Source organism: Sapajus apella, unplaced genomic scaffold (assembly GCF_009761245.1).
Source record: "Sapajus apella isolate SASKATOON/1434 unplaced genomic scaffold, GSC_monkey_1.0 scaffold15, whole genome shotgun sequence".
Classification (NCBI taxonomy): Eukaryota; Metazoa; Chordata; class Mammalia; order Primates; family Cebidae; genus Sapajus; species Sapajus apella.
In genome coordinates, this window is record NW_022436955.1 from 27,451,429 (window position 1) to 27,468,050 (window position 16,622).

The window sequence follows — 16,622 nt, forward strand, 5'->3', positions numbered from 1 at the left end:
TGCCCAGGCTGGAGTGCAGTGGCATGATCTCGGGTCACTGCAGCCTCTACCTCATGGGTTCAAGTGATTCTCATGCCTCAGCCTCCCAAGTAGCTGGGATCACAGATGTGCACGACCACACCCAGCTAAATTTTGTATTTTTAGTAGAGATGTGGTTTCCCCATGTTGGCCAGGCTGGTCTTGAACTCCAGACCACTGGTGCTCTGCCCGCCTCAGCCTCCCAAAGTGCAGGGATTATGGGCAGTCATTTGTATGAAGCTTCCCCAGGAGGGTCTAGTCTACCATGCTGTCAGGGTGGAGAACCCAGTTCTGGGCAGGCAGGGTCTCCTGGTGACCCTGCTGTCTTCGAGCGAGCGTGAAGTCCCTCCTTTCTCCGAAGCTCTCAGCCCCAGCCTGGGCCTGGCCAACGAAGGCTGCTTAGTAAACAGCAGAGCCCAGCATGTGGGAGCAGAGTCGCCCCGCCTTCTCAGATGGCGGGAGGAGCCCCCAGACTTTTAAGGGCAGCAGCTCCACCTGCAGCAATTATCAGGGACCCAAAGTCCTCGCATGGGAGACAGATGCCTTAGGGACAGAGAAACCACACATGGTCAGTGAAATGATGGCCTCAAAGATGTCCTTGTTCACACTTCCAGGCCTAGCAGAAAAAGGAACTTTGGAGAGGAGATAAAGCACCTTGTGGAGAGGGGACCCTGGGCTACCCAGGTGGGTGCTACATGTATTCAGTGTCCTTCTAACATGGACGCAGGAGGGGCCAGAAGTCAGAGGAGATAGTGGTGTGGAGACAGCAGCAGAGGCTGCACAGGTGTGCCTGGAAGACAGAGGAGACCATGGCCACCAGATGCTGGGAAAGGCAGGTAAGTGGGATCTCACTCAGGGCCTCCAGAAGGAACCAATCCAGCGTACACCTTGATTGTAGTCTAGTGAGCCTGAATTTGCACTTCCAACCTCTGGAACTGCAGGAGCCACTCAATTTGTGGTAGTTTGTCCAGCTAGCAATAGGAACCACATACACCAGCACCCTGAATCCCGATCGTTGGGCAGCTCTGAGAGGAGAGGCCGGTGGGCTCCCCGTCCTGTGGCAGCAGAGGCCAGGTCCTTCAGGGGACACAGCCACAGGGCACAGGCCTTCTTGTGTCTCGAAGTCCCTGCCTGGGGGCTGCTGCTTCAGCGTTGTAGTCAGGAGACCCGCTCTGGGTAAAGCAGTCAAGGGGTGAACCTTGGGAGTGAAAGGAAGCGTCCTTCAGGCTCACTCTCCTCCTGCCTCTGTGTCCAATGGAGGGAACACAGGGGGTGCAGCAGGGGGCGGTCAGCAGCCAACACAGAGCTGGGGGCAGAGGGCAGGGAGGAGAGTGTGGTGCCAAGGCTGAGCCCACAGGGTCTTCATCCATGGAGTTCTGACCCTTAGGTCCACACAGACACTGGGGATCAGAAGCACACAATAACCTCTCCCAGTTTACCAGCCATGGCCCCCAAGGGGGCTGCCTGTTCTGAAGAATCCTCTGGGGAGGGGAGTGAGTGTGTTAGAATTGACATAAAATTCACTGAACTACATTCTGGAGCTTACCATTTTAAAGTGTGCAGTCCAGTGGCTTTAAGTACTCCCAGTGTTGCGCCAGTGTCACCACTAATTCCAGAACAGTTTTGGCATCCCCAGAGGAAGATCCCTTCCCCTAGCTCCTGGCAACTATGAATCTACTTCCTGATTGTGTGAAATCTGTCTACTGTAGATACTTCTCATACAAGATGAGGCCTTGTACAGGATGTGCCCTTGTGTCTGGCTTCTTTCACTCAGCCTGTTTTCGGGGTTCCCTCACGTGGGACCAGGTGTGAGACCTTCGTTTCTTTTTAAGGCCGTGTTCAGTGGCATGGAGAGGCCACCTTCGTCCAGCCATCATCACTGCCAGACGTGTGGGCGGGCCCCGCCTTCTGGCTACTGTGAACAGTGCAGCCGTGAACATCCACGTATAGGTTATTGTTTGAACACCTTATTTTCAGTTCTTTTGGATACAGCCTGAGGAGTGGGATTGTTGGGTAATTGTTTGCTCTGAGGAGCTTTAAAACAAACTCCTAGGCCATTCCCAAGGAAAAGATGATCTAGTCAAGCTGGGGTGGGGCCAGAGACCTGGGTTTCTAGGATACCTGCCTGCAATGCCTTCTTGTTACCAGCAAATGAAACCAACATTCGGTGATTTAATATCCAATTAAGTGGGTGGTGCCAACCATTTTTTAAAATCAAGAATTTCAGTATTTCTCTAGAAACGTCTATGTAATCTGTATATTAAAAGGGAGACAAACCTTTTGCGTATCCTTGGCTCTGTATTTTGTGTCCTCTGAAACCAAAATCTCAGATGACACTCCCGTTATTTCCAGCAAGCAGCACTCTCCGCCCGCTGCGGGAGGGAGGCAGTCTGGCGTTGAGGGCTTCAGAGCTCAAGCCAGGCCAGACCTGGGTTTCCTCCTGAGAAACAGCTCTGAGAGCCCCGGGAGGGATCATGCCTGTGAACCACTGGCCTGGGGCCCAGAGGCAAGGGCTCAGCAGGTGCCAGGGCATGGCTGTGGGCCAGGCTCACCCACTGGGCATGACTTTCTCAGGAGGTTTCCCCGGAGCCATCATATGCGGGACATGCTCTGCATGGAACGGACAAGTGTGTTGTGCAAAGAAATATCTAGACAGGGGGGTCCCGAACAGGGGAGCCTAAGGAGGAGTCACCATTTGCATCTCATCTTAAAAGTTCCTGCAGTCAAGCCACTGGTGAGTTTCTAGGGACAGCCAGGGCGAAGGATGACACCAGACCCCTCTCCGGGCCCCCAGGCCTCCTGTGAACCCCAGGTGTGTGTCTGTGGTTGTGGTTGTGGTCTTTTTTGTTTTTTTGTAGAGACAGGGTCCTGCTACGTTGCCCAGGCTGGCCTCAAGTGATCCTCCTGCTTCGGCCACCCAATGTTGAGATTAACAGGCAGAGCCACTGCACCTAGCCTTTGTTTTTTAAAAAGATGTAGCTGTTCACTAGGACAATGAGGGGCATAAAAGAAATAAAGGAATCCTTTCTAAGGGGGGAGCTGGCCCAGCCCAGGACCACATGAGCAGGCCTGGGTGACAGAACGTGGCCTCAACCTCCAGGCACGTGTGTCCCTGTGAGTGGCAGACATCGGCACTGGTTGTCAGGCACATGGCTAAGCACGTGGCCTGGGTGTCACCACGTACCCAACACATAGCGTTTGGTGGCGTGCCGGCCCCTGGCTAGGGCCCACAGCAGGGGTGGCCAGGCTGAAGGGGACCCAGGCAGCTTGAGTATAGGGCCAGGGCCATGACATCCTCCCCAGGACATTCTCCAAGGCATACCCCAGAATCCCACAGCCACCACCCAGCAAGGGGGCTCCCTCCAGGGCCACTTACGTGGGACGGCAAATCTGAATGCCAGACTCGGCCACCTCAACAAATGACATGGATCCGGTTCCTCCCCAAGACCCAATCCCCTTTCTACATGAGCTCTCCCGCCAGGGCGTTCTTGCTCCAGGCTCACCCTCGCCTGTTCCTTCACTCACTCCATCCTCCTAGGACTCTGTCCCAAGGCCCCCCAGCATCTCGGTATCCTCCTGGTGTCCCTTTAGAGAGAGGCAGACAGACATGGGACATCACACAGATGCCAGCAGGAGAGAACATGGGTTAAGTACACAGGTTTCAGAGCTGAGGGCAACATGAGGGCACATTCTGCCTTGGCTACTAGCTGTGTGACTGTGCAGGCGATGCGCAACCTCCGGGCTGCCATTTTATGGGTGCGATGGGCCCAGCGATGCCTCCCGTACAGCGTGTGGGGGATGAATTAGAAGCTCGTGTTATAACCAGCACAGCGTGCCTGGCACACAGCTCCTCATGACATCATTCTGGCAACTGGACAGAAAGGGTCCTCGCCTCCTGGTTTGAGGGGAAATCTTTTTTTTTTTTTTTTTTTTTGAGATGGAGTTTCGCTCTTGTTACCCAGGCTGGAGTGCAATGGCGCGATCTCGGCTCACCGCAACCTCCGCCTCTTGGGTTCAGGCAATTCTCCTGCCTCAGCCTCCTGAGTAGCTGGGACTACAGGCACGCGCCACCATGCCCAGCTAATTTTTTGTAGTTTTAGTAGAGATGGGGTTTCACCATGTTAACCAGGATAGTCTCGATCTCTTGACCTCGTGATCCACCCACCTCGGCCTCCCAAAGTGCTGGGATTACAGGCTTGAGCCACCGCGCCCGGCCGAGGGGAAACCTTTAACAAAACCCTGCCCTTTATGGTCCTGAGCAGCAGAGGGTGAGCAGCCCACATCCACAGACCTGTGAGAGGAGAGGCTCCAGAGCCAACAGCAGGCAAGACCCAAGCGTAGATAAGAAGAGCAAGCAGCTCAGAGCCACAGCCACCTAAGGATGGGGGGCTCCTGAGCGCCAGATGCCCGCAGCCCACCGGCTGCTTGTGAGGCCTTAAGCCCTTGGGACAGGAGCAAATGCTTTGCAGGGCCTCAGCAGCACATTTGGAGTCTTGAACCAATGCGGCCAGAGTGCCGTGAGAGCTGCAAGGTGAGCACGTGACCTGACGTGGATGAAAAGAACCACAAGGGACAGTGGGCCTGGGTGGCTCCTCCCCACTTAGGCTGGGATGTTTTCTGCCCGTGACCTCAGCAGCACCCTGATCAGTGCCCACACGGCCTCTGCCCTCCTTCCTCGTCACACGCGCCTGTGCTGTGCGGGCCGGCGTTCGGCCAGTCAGCATACAGAAAAGATGCTGTTCAGGCCGGGATCGAAGATGAACACGCTGCTGGGATCAGCCAATGCTTTCTCAGACGTGACCCCTTATGCACAAGCAACCGAAGAAAAACCAGAAAAGATGGACTTCAAGATGAAAACCCTTTATGTTTCAAAGGATGGCATCAAGTGAAATGACAACCCGAAGAATGAGAGAAAATATCTGTAAGTTACATCACTCTTATGAGAACTCTTACAGCTCAGTAATGAAAAGACCACCCAAATCAAATATGGACAAAGGTTCTGAACAGACGTTTCTCCAAAGAAGACAGACAAATGGCCAGTAAACACATGAAAAGACACTCAACGTCATTAGTCTTCAGGGAAATGCACGTCAAAGCTGCCATGAGATCGCGCTGCGTACCCAGGAGGATGGTAGCATCTGAAAGACGGAGAATTACAAGTACTGATGAGGATGTGAAGAGTGGAACTCTCACGCAGCTGGCAAGAATGCAAGATGGTGCCGTGGCTCCGGAAAGAAAATCTGGCAGCTCCTCAGAAAGTTAAACACAAAGTGGTATGATTTCACAGCTAGGTGCACTCCCAACAGAAATAAAGAAACAGCTACGTTCACACAAACCCCGTTCACAAGTACTCAGAGCAGCGCTGTTCACAGCAGCCACGAAGTGGAAACACCTCAGATGTCCACCAGCTGCAGACGAGAGAGGTCTAGCCACACCAGGGGACACGGCTCAGCCACAGGCAGGAATGAGCTCTTGATGCCTGCTACAGCGCTGGTCAAAGAACCCTGAAAACACGATAGGGAGTGAAAAAAGTTGGACCCAAAGAACCCTGTACTGTGGATTCCATGTAAAGGAAATGTCCACAACAGGCCAATCCACAGACAGAAAGCAGACTGGTTGCCAGCAGCCCGGGGGCAGGAATGACTGGGGGTGACTGCTGGTGGGTGTGGGGTTTTCTCTGGGGGTGATGGAAGTGTTCTGGAGCCCATACAACCTTGTGAAGACACCAGAAACCACTGAGCTGTACACTATAAATGCAGAATGTTCTGTGCATTATGTCTCCATAAAAAAATTTAGCAGGCTGAGTCAGAACCCATTCCAGATTGTCATCAAAGACGAATGGGACAAGTGCAAAGTCTGGACACCGTACCTTTAAGCTTCATACAGGTAATACATATTTATTGAAAATTTTCTTCACCGACAATGGTGAAATCAAGACCTCAAATTACAAAACATGATGGCAGGTGATACTTACAAAAATAAAGCGAAGGTCTATGTTTCACAGATTTATGCAAGTTTCCTTCAAATCTCAGTCTGTCCTTTCATTAAAAAGATCATGGAATCTGGGTTGTTCCTCATGACGTAATAGTAAAAAAAAACTGCATTTCATTTGACAAAAAAAATAGCTTTGCCTCCAAATAGCACAAGTCTTTAAAGTGACTTTTTCCCCAACAATAAATATAGAAAATAGCCTTTAACAAGCGTATCTGAGCTTGGTCAGGGTCGTATCACTTGCTTGGAAAGTACATCCTTCCTCTCCAGTCAGAAGACCCGTCAGCCTTTCCAGGTTCTCCCAAGTCTTTGGTGCACACAGCTGCCCAGTGGGAAGTCTTATTGGCGGCCGAGCCAGAGTCCCTCCTGACAGGACAGGACCCACGGCCACAGGATTCTTCTCGATGTCCCGGAAGCCTCTGCCCATCACAGGAAGGCAGGCCCAGGTAGAATAGACTCTAACAAACCTGCAGCTGGAAACTGGACCCCTTTTACACCAGCAGCCGCCACAGCTCGGCTCACCCCCCAGTGCTGTCCGTGGAGGCTCTCTGGCCCTCATGGTCAGCCAGGCTGCCGGTCACACTGAAGGGGTCTTCGGCGGGTGAACCTGCTGCATGAGCTGTGGGCGCTTCACCCGGGGCTTCCTCCGCTTCGGCCTGCTCTTCGCCTTGTTGATTTGTACCACAAAGAATGCAAGGACCACCATGGCTCCCAGAAAGGCGAAGACAGGAATGGTCTGGCCCACCTCCTGGTTGTAGCGGCCAGGCATGATCCCTGCAAGAGGACAGCCAGTGAACAGGCAGGAAGCCACAGAGCTACCGTCACAGCCTTTTTCTATGACAGCTAGATACATCAGAAACCAAATGCAAGCTAATTTCATTAGCTGGGCTTGCAGGGCACACACCATTTTTAAGCCTTAGCTAAAGTAACCCAGGCCATAAATAAAGAGTAGATGACAGGAAAGAGCAGCCACGTTCCCAGTCTGCTGAGAAGCCACTTCCTGTGGGGAAGGAGGTCTCGGAGAGGTCTCTGCTGCCCCTCCTCCCTGGGCTCCCTGCAGACAGATGATCAGGCCCAGCTATGCTTCTGTTACAACCTACCGAACGGAGGCCCAGAGGCGCTCTGTGTTTCCCTAAAAAGACGGGAAGATGGCCACGTCTCAATCCAGGAAAGGAGGAGGGGCCTGAGATTCCGGCTGAGTGGGAGGAAGAGGAAGGAGGCATGATGGAAGAAGAGCCTCGGGCAGTGCCCACCTTGGAGAAAGCCCTCCATGGAGGGGACGTGTGGCTGAAAACCAGGAGAGGCCATGAGAGAACCCTTGGTTTAGAACGTCAATACGATTGACTGGGCAGTGCTAAGGGCTCCGGAATGTACCCTCAGCGCACCCGTGACATGCGCGCAAGGCCCTCAGGACCCTGGCACCACCATGCAGTGTCCAGGGCTGGACTGCATGGACAGGGGTGCCCCTTCCCTATCCCCGGTTTCTGGCCAATTCCTGGAACCCAGAGAAATCACCTTGGTAGCTGCAAACTCTTCGGAAGAGTGCAGGGGACTCTAGAGCAAAAGAACTGCCCGGGCTCTGTGAGAAAGGCCTGGTACCAACCGCCCTGTGTAGTGAAGAACCACCTGCCCCAGGCAGTCTATGTAGCCAGTGAGGATCCCTGGAGAGACAGACAGGATCAGGCCACCTAAGGGGCACACCCCAGCTCAGTCAAGTCCCTCCCAGGACGGGCAGGGCAGAGAACTTGAGGGGCCTTCTGGGCTGAGGGCTGGGGGCCAGGGTGGCAGTTCCCACTGCCTGGGACCCAAACCAGCAGACAGGTGTCCTGTGAGGGACATAATAGGTGGCTGGCAGAACTTTCATAAAGAGCCTGCAGGTTATTCTGAACATCTTTAAGTAGATCACCTGGCCATCATCAAAGAAATTCAAATGTGAACACATAGGTAGCATTTTCTAAGGGAAACAATGTCTAATCTCTCAGGCCTGCCCTTGGTCATGCTGGTTTGTGCCACAAAAGCAGCCAAGAGCCAAGGCCACCATGGCTCCCAGGAAGACAGAGACTGAAGAGTCTGGCCCGCCTCCTGGGGGGAGGGAGGGAGACTGCCTTGAACACACTATAGGAGACTGAGCACAATAACCAAGCACCCGAGAACTCACCTCCAGGAATGTCCCAGGCGCCACTCTCTCCAGGGGACAAGGGCCTCACTTGAGGGCGATTCGATCGAAAGTTGGGTAACACCACTTTGTCCAGGTCAATGGAGAGTAACTTCTGATGTTTCCAAAGGTTACTTCAGGAAAACAGATGAAAACCAAATAAAAATAAGCCATTGCACTAGTCTAGGAAGTTCAACTAATACCCAAGAAAGAGAAAGTGATCCACAGGGAGATGTGAAACGCTGTTGGCACCCACATCCACTTTCTGCCACTGAGCAGCAACTACGGTGGCCATTTCCAGGTCCCAAGAGAAAAATATCAAAGTCAAATTCCTGTTCGTGAGATTCTAGCATGACCAGGATGAGCCTGATTTTGCATAAAGCTGGAAACATGATCAAGCAACTCAGGAGGACACTCCAGTTGAGGCCCTGGAAGGAGCCTGTGGCCGGGAGGAGCTGCAGCCTGCTGAGTGGACATGGGCCTGGGGCCAGAGCGTGCCATCGAGGTCGCCTCCCTGAGGCCTGGAGCAGTCGGAGTCAATGGTGACTCCACAACCACTGCACATAAGGGAGTGGGCAAAGTGGGGCGGGGAAGCAGACTGCATCTTTGTCTTTGAAGAAACCGCCATCTAGAGGGAGAATACGAGACATACAAGAAACCAATAGCGGGGAGAGTCTGAGCAACTAACACGGGGTCCCCATCTGTCTCGCCTGCAGGTGGGGGGACGATCAAATGAACATACATGCTTTCTGCACTGTGTGGTATCATCATTAACTTTGGGATCTGAAAAACTCATTCAGGCCAATACAACTTAGACCCAAAGAACACAGAGAGGGTGACGCACTGGCAACAGTGGCACAGAGCTTGGAAGGACACCAGGGCTAGAGGGAGAACATGATGGAAAAGCACTACTCTGGCTTAGGTGAGAGGAAAGAATACCTCTCACCGAAGTTAGTTTGCAAATTACAAATTCTCTCTTTTTCTGTCATTTATTCATTTGGAAACTGTTGGCCTGTCTCTTTCACTCTGGGCAAGTGAAAGCAAAGATGTCCAATCCTATCAGCATTTAGGCTGAAAGTCAACGCCAAGATGGCGGGCAAGGGCTGGCCCGAGCAGAGGTTTCCTAGGCAGGAAAGAGAGAGACTCCAGTCAACACTCCCAGATCGGGAACTGCCCGAATGCCAGTGAGCACTCATTATAACCTGTCCGATGCTACGGGATTTAACGTTATACTTTAGCTTTCATCAGTCTGAAAATTAAACTGACAGTGTTAAGTTATGGAATCAGTGACATTTAGGCTTTATGACTTTGTAGCTGAATATGTATGGGCTGTATTTCCATCCTAACAACGACATCCTGTTCTATAATCTAATGCTTTGCTGATGGCACTTTCTAGTGAAGCAGTCATGGTAACAGTACACACAGCTTTACAGCATACTGATGGAAGGACTGAGAGGCCACTGGAGCAGGGGTTCCTCTCAGGGAGGACGCTGGCACTTCCACAGCTGCCCCAAGTATGGACACCTGATGCCCAACAAAGAAACCCAAAGCGCCTTTCCACTTCCCAGATGGAACCCTGCCCTCAGCACGGGGCTGACAGGCATCTGGAGCTGTCTCCTGGTATCAAATCTCTTTTAGAGATTCAGAATATGTGTCAATCTAGCTCTGAGGACTGATAATAATTTTCAAGAAGATGTGAAAAGCAAGATAAATGTAAAACCCAGCAGCAGACTGAGAAGAAGAAATTACTGAGTGATCGTGAAAATCAAATTCCAGGAGCTGTCCATTATCAGCTTCCTGGATGGGCCAGTTCAGTATGCGATGGATTATTTGATGGGAACAGGTAGATAGCAAAGGATGGAAAGGATATTGTTATCTGCTTCTCCGTGTCCTAAACAACACTGTGGAGAATAATTGGGTTTCTGGAACTTCAGCTAACACTGTTCACTGAGTATGAATTGCTGACCATGGCTGGAATATAAAGTCTGGTTTGAATGCTAGGCTAATAGAAGGTTATAAATAAAAAGGATGCAAAAATGGAAACTTATCAGACATTTTAAAATGATGAGATGTGAACTGCAATGGAAAAGTACCCAGTAATTAAAGGTTCAGGAAGAAAGCTGCTGGTGAGACAACAATGTGCTGATTCCACCATTTTCCTGTGTTCTATTAAGCATATTGTAAATGAAGACATATGGTCACTGCGTGGTGTGTTTAGCACTTTCGGTTTACGATGACCAGTAAAGGCAGAAGGCGGCCTCGCCACCTTCCCGCGGGGATTCTCCTCTTTACCTTACAGGATGGAGGGGGGCCTCTGTCCCTGGCCCCATGCCATCACTGGAGGAAAAGAAGGCAGGCAGGGAGCCGTCTACAGGGCAGCCTTCTGCCTGAGGGGGCTGGGGAGAGGGGCTGGGTGCCGGACGGTTGGGGGGCTCAGAGGGCAAGACTTCCACTTGATGGGGTGGGAGGTGTGCCTGCCCAGCCAGGGCCACAGCTCTGACAGCTGTCCCTGGCTTCACCCCTTACTCAGGGGTGAAGTTTCCCCTTTCTTCTTGCATTGTCCTGCTCAGGCCAGCGATGTCACAGAGAAAGAGAGAGGGCAGAGCCTGGAGAAAACAGGGACCAGCCACGCCGAGCTGGCTCACCCTGGCTGCAGAGGGAAACAGCAGGGTCAACTCAAACACTGGCTACGGAAGGGAAGGATGCAAATGAAGAAGCTGAGGTAGACAGTGAGACCCGAGAAGGAGTCCAGACAGCGACAGCAGCAGAGGTCACAGCCTGTCATCAGAGGCAGGCACATTCGCCCATAGTCACAGTACGTACAGGACGTAATGACACAGAAGCACGCTCTTCTTGGATGGGCGGAAACCACAGCTCCCGGGGATGACAGAAGAAGGGAACTATCGGGGTATCTTATCATTAATGTCTCAAACAGGGAACGCACTGCAGCCGGCAGCTCTCAGCTCCCCGACCACAGGACCCAGAGCTCCAGCTCAAATGTAATCACTGTTGGATCATAGCTTTTTAAAAAAGAATTAACCAAATGTAACCAAATGCTAATTATCTAAAGCACTTTTTATGCAGTATATCACCAAAGAGCCTATTTCCAAAGGCCAATATGGGGGTTCACTAAATAACTATAGCTAATGACAAGCTTGAAGATCTGGCAATTCTGTAATGATGTCAGTAAAATTCCATTCTCTCCTATAAAAAAGGCAGTGAGTCGTAAGCCCTGTGGAACGAGTGGAAGGGCACAGGCACACACTAACCTGGGCGCCGTCTCATTTAAAGGCTGTGGCTTGGCCCAAGACAAGTGTGGACAGGCTGGCAGAGGCCGAGGTTTTGGGTCTCCCAAATGGGCCTCCAGGACCTTGGAGTAGCGATGAAGATGGTTTCCTGTGGTTAGCAGCAACATCAACAAAAAAGAAGGTCATCTCTATTATTAAAATGCAAAGGAAAAAAATAGGGCTTTACGATGAGTTTGTGTGCTTTCTCACAACATAGCACAGAGCCCATGTGCTCGATTTAGCTGTCCTCCATGCACTGCAGGAGCCACACCTGATTGGTTCCTCCCAATGTGTGTTTCCTTCCACTGCTGAAGGGGGTGAGAAAATCTTAACTGTTCTCTTGAAGATGGACAGATGATGCACATCACTGGCTGGTCATCCTTTGCTGACCACCAACTATACACGCAAGGCCACACTTGCGGAATCTAAGTAAGCTACAGACCGGTTTCGTGGAAAAAAATACTTCTCTTCTAAAATACTTAATTCTTTGACCAAAAAAAACACTCTGCATTTTCAAAATTCCTTCTATTTCTTAGATGTGCATCATTGAACACTGCAGCTACCAACCACATGCAGCTACTGAGCAAATGAAATTAGGTATCGCATGTTTACATTCTAATATTCTTCATGTATTGGGCTCCAGTATATTATTAATTTCATCTGTTTCTTTTTACATTTTAAACGCAGCTCCTGGAAAATGTTCCATGACGCCAGTGGCTCACATGAACCTTCTATGGACAGCACTGCAAGGGCCAGCACGCCAGGGACTCACAGGCACTTACACCCACCCCGATAAGTGCCAAGCAGCTGGAGGCTCCACCATCATGTACCGCCCGGGAGATCTCAGGCAGTTACTTAATTTCCTCTCAGCTCTCATTTCTTCATCTGGAAACCGGAAATAATATCTATTTTCACAGGATTACTGAGAAGGGAAAGTCAGGCCATCCATGGAAGCATCCCAGACTACTGCCCGGGACCTGGCGAGTGCTCAAAAACACTGGTGATTCCTCCTGAGGACCTGTAGGAGCCAGTGTCCTTGCCTGTGAGAGCAGGACAGTAAACATACTCTCAGGGGGACGTGAGGGTAAGGGGTGTGACTGGAAAGCAGCTGCACACTGGGCCCTCAATAATGTCCCTCCGAGGACGTAAGGATGGCCTCTCGGCAAGTGAGAGCTGCTGCGTGCTGGTCGACCCGCAGCCATGATGCAAACCGCTCAGCGGTGCACACCAACTGGCCGCACTTGCTGGCAGGCACAGCCACTGGCTGAGGTAGCATCATGTTCAGCTGGATCCAATTCCCTGCCCAAAGCATCCTGCCCATCCACTCACCTTCCATCCTCTCTGGAGTGACTGAGCCTGCTCCACTGGGAGGGCGCTGGCGGTTCCCAGAATGACTGAGGCTAGGAGGTGTCACCCCATACGACGTGTACTGGAGGAGGGCATCGAGAAGCCAAAAGCAGTCTGCGAAGTCAATAAACCTGTTTAGGAATTCCTTTTTTTTTTTTTTCAGACAGAGTCACGCTCTTCTCACCCAGTGAAGTGGTGCAATCACAGCTCAATGCAGATTTAAGCTCCTGGGCTCGAGCAATCCTCCTGCCTCAGCCTCCCGAGTAGCTGAAACTACAGGCACATGACACCATGCCTGGCTAATTTTTTACTTTTTGCAGAAATGGGTCTCTCTGGTCTCAAACTCCTGGGATCAAGTGATCTTCCTGCCTCAACCTCCCAAAGTGCTGGGATTACAGATGTGAGCCACCACACGTGGCCCACGATTTACCTTTTAAAAAGAAATCTCTACACGAAATTATTTTAAAGTTAGTCCCCAAAAGAGGGGAAAATGGGAGTTCAGAAGTCACAAATTTAGGTCAAAGTAAATCCAACATGTTCCAGAGTCCCCTGTTCTCGTAAGACAGACATTCCCCGTGGCCCAGCCCAGCCAGATCAGCACACATAGGCACAAGCTGAGCAGGGCTCCACTCCCAGTGCCCCAGGGTCCAGGGGGTCAGCACCACTGCCCACCAGGCTGTACCAACTGCCCAAGTGCCACACTCAGCTCCTCATGGACGGGGACAGAATGGAGCTTATCTGCAGAGAGTGAGACCACGTGACACCCACGAGAAAAGAACGGCCTGAGAGCAGGGGCTCAATGGCAAGAGGGAGAGGAGAATGGGGGCCGTGGCTCCTGCAGCGTCCCAGAGGCTCTCCCAGAGAGAAGGAACTGACACCCCAGGGGGTGGAGTCAAGGCCAACACCCATAGAGCGTCTATTCACCTGAGCTGAGCGTGGAGTCAGCAGGGTGCCAACCACTGGAAGACTGACAGCAGAGAAAGGGCAATTTGTTTTCGGGGACACCTCGGGGTCTAGGCACTGGGCTAGCAACAGCTCCCGTTCACAAAGGATCCTTTCTGAAACCGAAGGCGCCACCCTGTATTTAAACCTGGAGTTCCTGTGCCCATCTTGTTTCTCCTGCATCTGCCCTTCAAGTCCCATTAACATCAAGCTGGACTAGACAAGATCCCTGCAAGAAAAGCGCCATTAACTACTTTCCTCTCATTAAAGGACACTTCTGGTCAAGTGCTTAACGCCCCTGAAAGATTCAAAACGCTGCCATTTTAAATTTAAGGACTAGACCATCCTCTCAGGCATTTAAAATTTAATAAAGCCTCTTACCAGGAGATCTCAGGTCTTAAAATCTCTGTGGAAATAAAACATTAATCTCCTGTAACTGTGACTTTAACCCTCACTTCTGATTTTTATTATTTTTTTTTTTTGAGACAGAGTCTTGCTCTGTTGCCCAGGCTGGAGTGCAATGGCACAATCTCGGCTCACTGCAACCTCCGCCTCCCGGGTTCAAGGAACTCTCCTGCCTCAGCCTCCTGAGTAGCTGGGATTACAGGCATGTGCCACAATGCCCGGCTAATTTTTGTGTTTTTAGTAGAGATGGGGTTTCACTCTGTTGGCCAGGCTGGTCTCGATCTCCACTGGCCTCAGCCTCCCAAACTGCTGGGATTACAGGTGTGAGCCACTGTGCCCGGACCACTTTTGATTTTTAAAAAGATCCATCATAGTCTAGGGATTTACATAAATGCCAGGAAGGCAGTCAACTTCAGCCTGAAACGGAGGGGAGCAAACACACCTCTCGGGGCCTTGTTCTTGTAACTCACCACCTGCCCTCTGCCCGAGTACCCCAGCGGTCGCGGTGCGTTAGAACACTGGTTTCAGTTCTGGTGTTGTCATCACCTTACCAGGTAAAAGTGTGAAGCGCTTTACCATTCCTTTTCCTCTTTAAAAAAATGAGAATAGTCTATGCCCAACCTTAAGCCCCAAAATCTGAAGGATGCATCAAGACTGAAAAAGAGGCGGAGGGAAGAGGACTGGTGTTCCTGTTTGCCTCCCTTTCACGCCTCAATATAATAAACACTCCTCCTCACTGATAAAGGCTCAGAAAAGCCCGAACTCCAGGTCTGGGAGGACAGCCAAGAGCCAGCCTTCCAGTAAATGAGTGGGTCAGACTGAAGAAGGGCGCCCCCATGTGGCAGTGCTCACAAAGTACAGGCAGCATGGGGCTGGGGGAAGTCTGGGACTGGCAGGCCCCAAGGAAGTCAGGGAAGGGGCTCTCCACCAGAATGCAGGGGTTCCAACCTCCACTGGCCTCAGAAAGGTGAAGATGGAGAAGCAGCATCATGGCCCATAAAAGTAGCTTTGTTTTGCTTATTAAATGTGTGCAGACTCAGACACCTATCAAACTATTCTAAGCAATCAAAGTGACTGCAACTTCTCCAGCTGAGCCTGGCTCAAGTGAAAAGATGTTAGCTGACCTGCCAGCATCTCACAGACACCTTTCCAGAGACAAAGGTAAGAAAAGATCTATGTGCCGAAGTCACTAAGACCATTTGCGTTCTTCCTACCCTTCTGCCGGTGACTGTCATCCAAGCAGTTGGAGTCCCCATACAGTACAATCCGGCCTCCACCCTCAGCTGGAATCTGATAAAGTCCCAAAATAGGGACGTTTTCAACAACTGCTGTTTCCTGCTTTAAAACCTCCAATCCTGAAACAACACAACAAAAACAACAGCATGAGAGTTTCTGTTGAGCAATGAGTTATTTCCTGCTTACCACTTGACATTTAATCCACGTGACACATAAACAAACTGTCGAAATCCAATCTTCAATTAAAACACTGCAAATGTTTAGAATAGAAAAGCCTTAAGAATAAGGCTTCTAGAATGGAAATGTCTTAAGTACCATTAATTTGTTTTAGCAAAATTCACTTTGCATGTATTTCCATATCCACTTTCATTTCCCCTTGCCATGGCAGTACGTGATATTTACCATTATAAAGGTGCTTCCTCTCTCTATCTCAAAAAAAACCGTGAAGTTTGTCCCCTCTTATCCTGAAAAGCCTATGTTTTCAGACACCTACACAAAGGGCAACCAGCAGCTCTTGTTGAACATGCAGGTTTCTCTATGAATACAGTCATATATACTAATACCCAGGTTTTATGCTTTATTATGAAAAGCTAGGACAAATGTAACTAATTTTTAAAAGTACGTTCACATATTTTCAATTTAGGTTTAAGACCAGTTACATTAGTTTCACAGACACATGTTCCAACAGCACAGACTCCTATCTTTGCCCAGATGACATAATTTAAAATGTGTAATTAATCAAGATGTCAAAAATGAATAAATGCCATAGGCAGCCTCATCAGTGGCACCACCAGATAATCTAAGAGTGTCTGCCCCAGTGAAATGCATTCTTCAGCCCCAGAACACAATGTATGTCTTCATCACAATCTGGTATTGTCTGTGTTGCTAACATCTGAAATGTCTGTAGCTACAAAAACGTGACATTCCCTGCTCTCTGTACAGTAATCCCACTAGGAGCTGAGTAGAAAAAAAAATACGCTTTTCTTTGGAGGAAGGAAGCAGTCAGACAGGAGAAACCGGAACACACTCACCGCCATTTGCCTTGCGGTATTTGATAGGAGTTTTATTTCTGCCATTGGGGTCTTTTCTGATCAGGCATAACCCAAATTTCTATTTTCAAATTCTTATTTTGTACCCAAAAGATTATTCAACTTAAAGCCTTTATGGGAATAAAATGGCCCTTAAAAAGGATTTCATGGCCGGGCGCGGTGGCTCAAGCCTGTAATCCCAGCACTTTGGGA

At 50.5% G+C, this 16,622-nt stretch overlaps 1 protein-coding gene across 2 annotated transcripts in view; it reads right to left on the reverse strand.

The window, feature by feature from the left end:
* Positions 1 to 5,888: 5,888 nt before the first annotated feature.
* Positions 5,889 to 16,622, reverse strand: part of MBTPS1 (membrane bound transcription factor peptidase, site 1) — a 61,948-nt gene continuing 51,214 nt past the window's right edge. Inside the window, exons 19-23 of one of the 2 annotated variants that reach the window (XM_032284552.1) lie at positions 15,360 to 15,500; positions 12,781 to 12,912; positions 11,434 to 11,560; positions 8,168 to 8,298; positions 5,889 to 6,783 (exon numbers count right to left, since the gene is read on the reverse strand). In XM_032284552.1, the coding sequence (XP_032140443.1) occupies positions 6,587 to 6,783; positions 8,168 to 8,298; positions 11,434 to 11,560; positions 12,781 to 12,912; positions 15,360 to 15,500 (728 nt within the window). In that variant the 3' untranslated portion in view covers positions 5,889 to 6,586. The remainder of the gene's footprint in view (positions 6,784 to 8,167; positions 8,299 to 11,433; positions 11,561 to 12,780; positions 12,913 to 15,359; positions 15,501 to 16,622) is intronic. The other variant, XM_032284553.1, reaches the window with a different exon arrangement.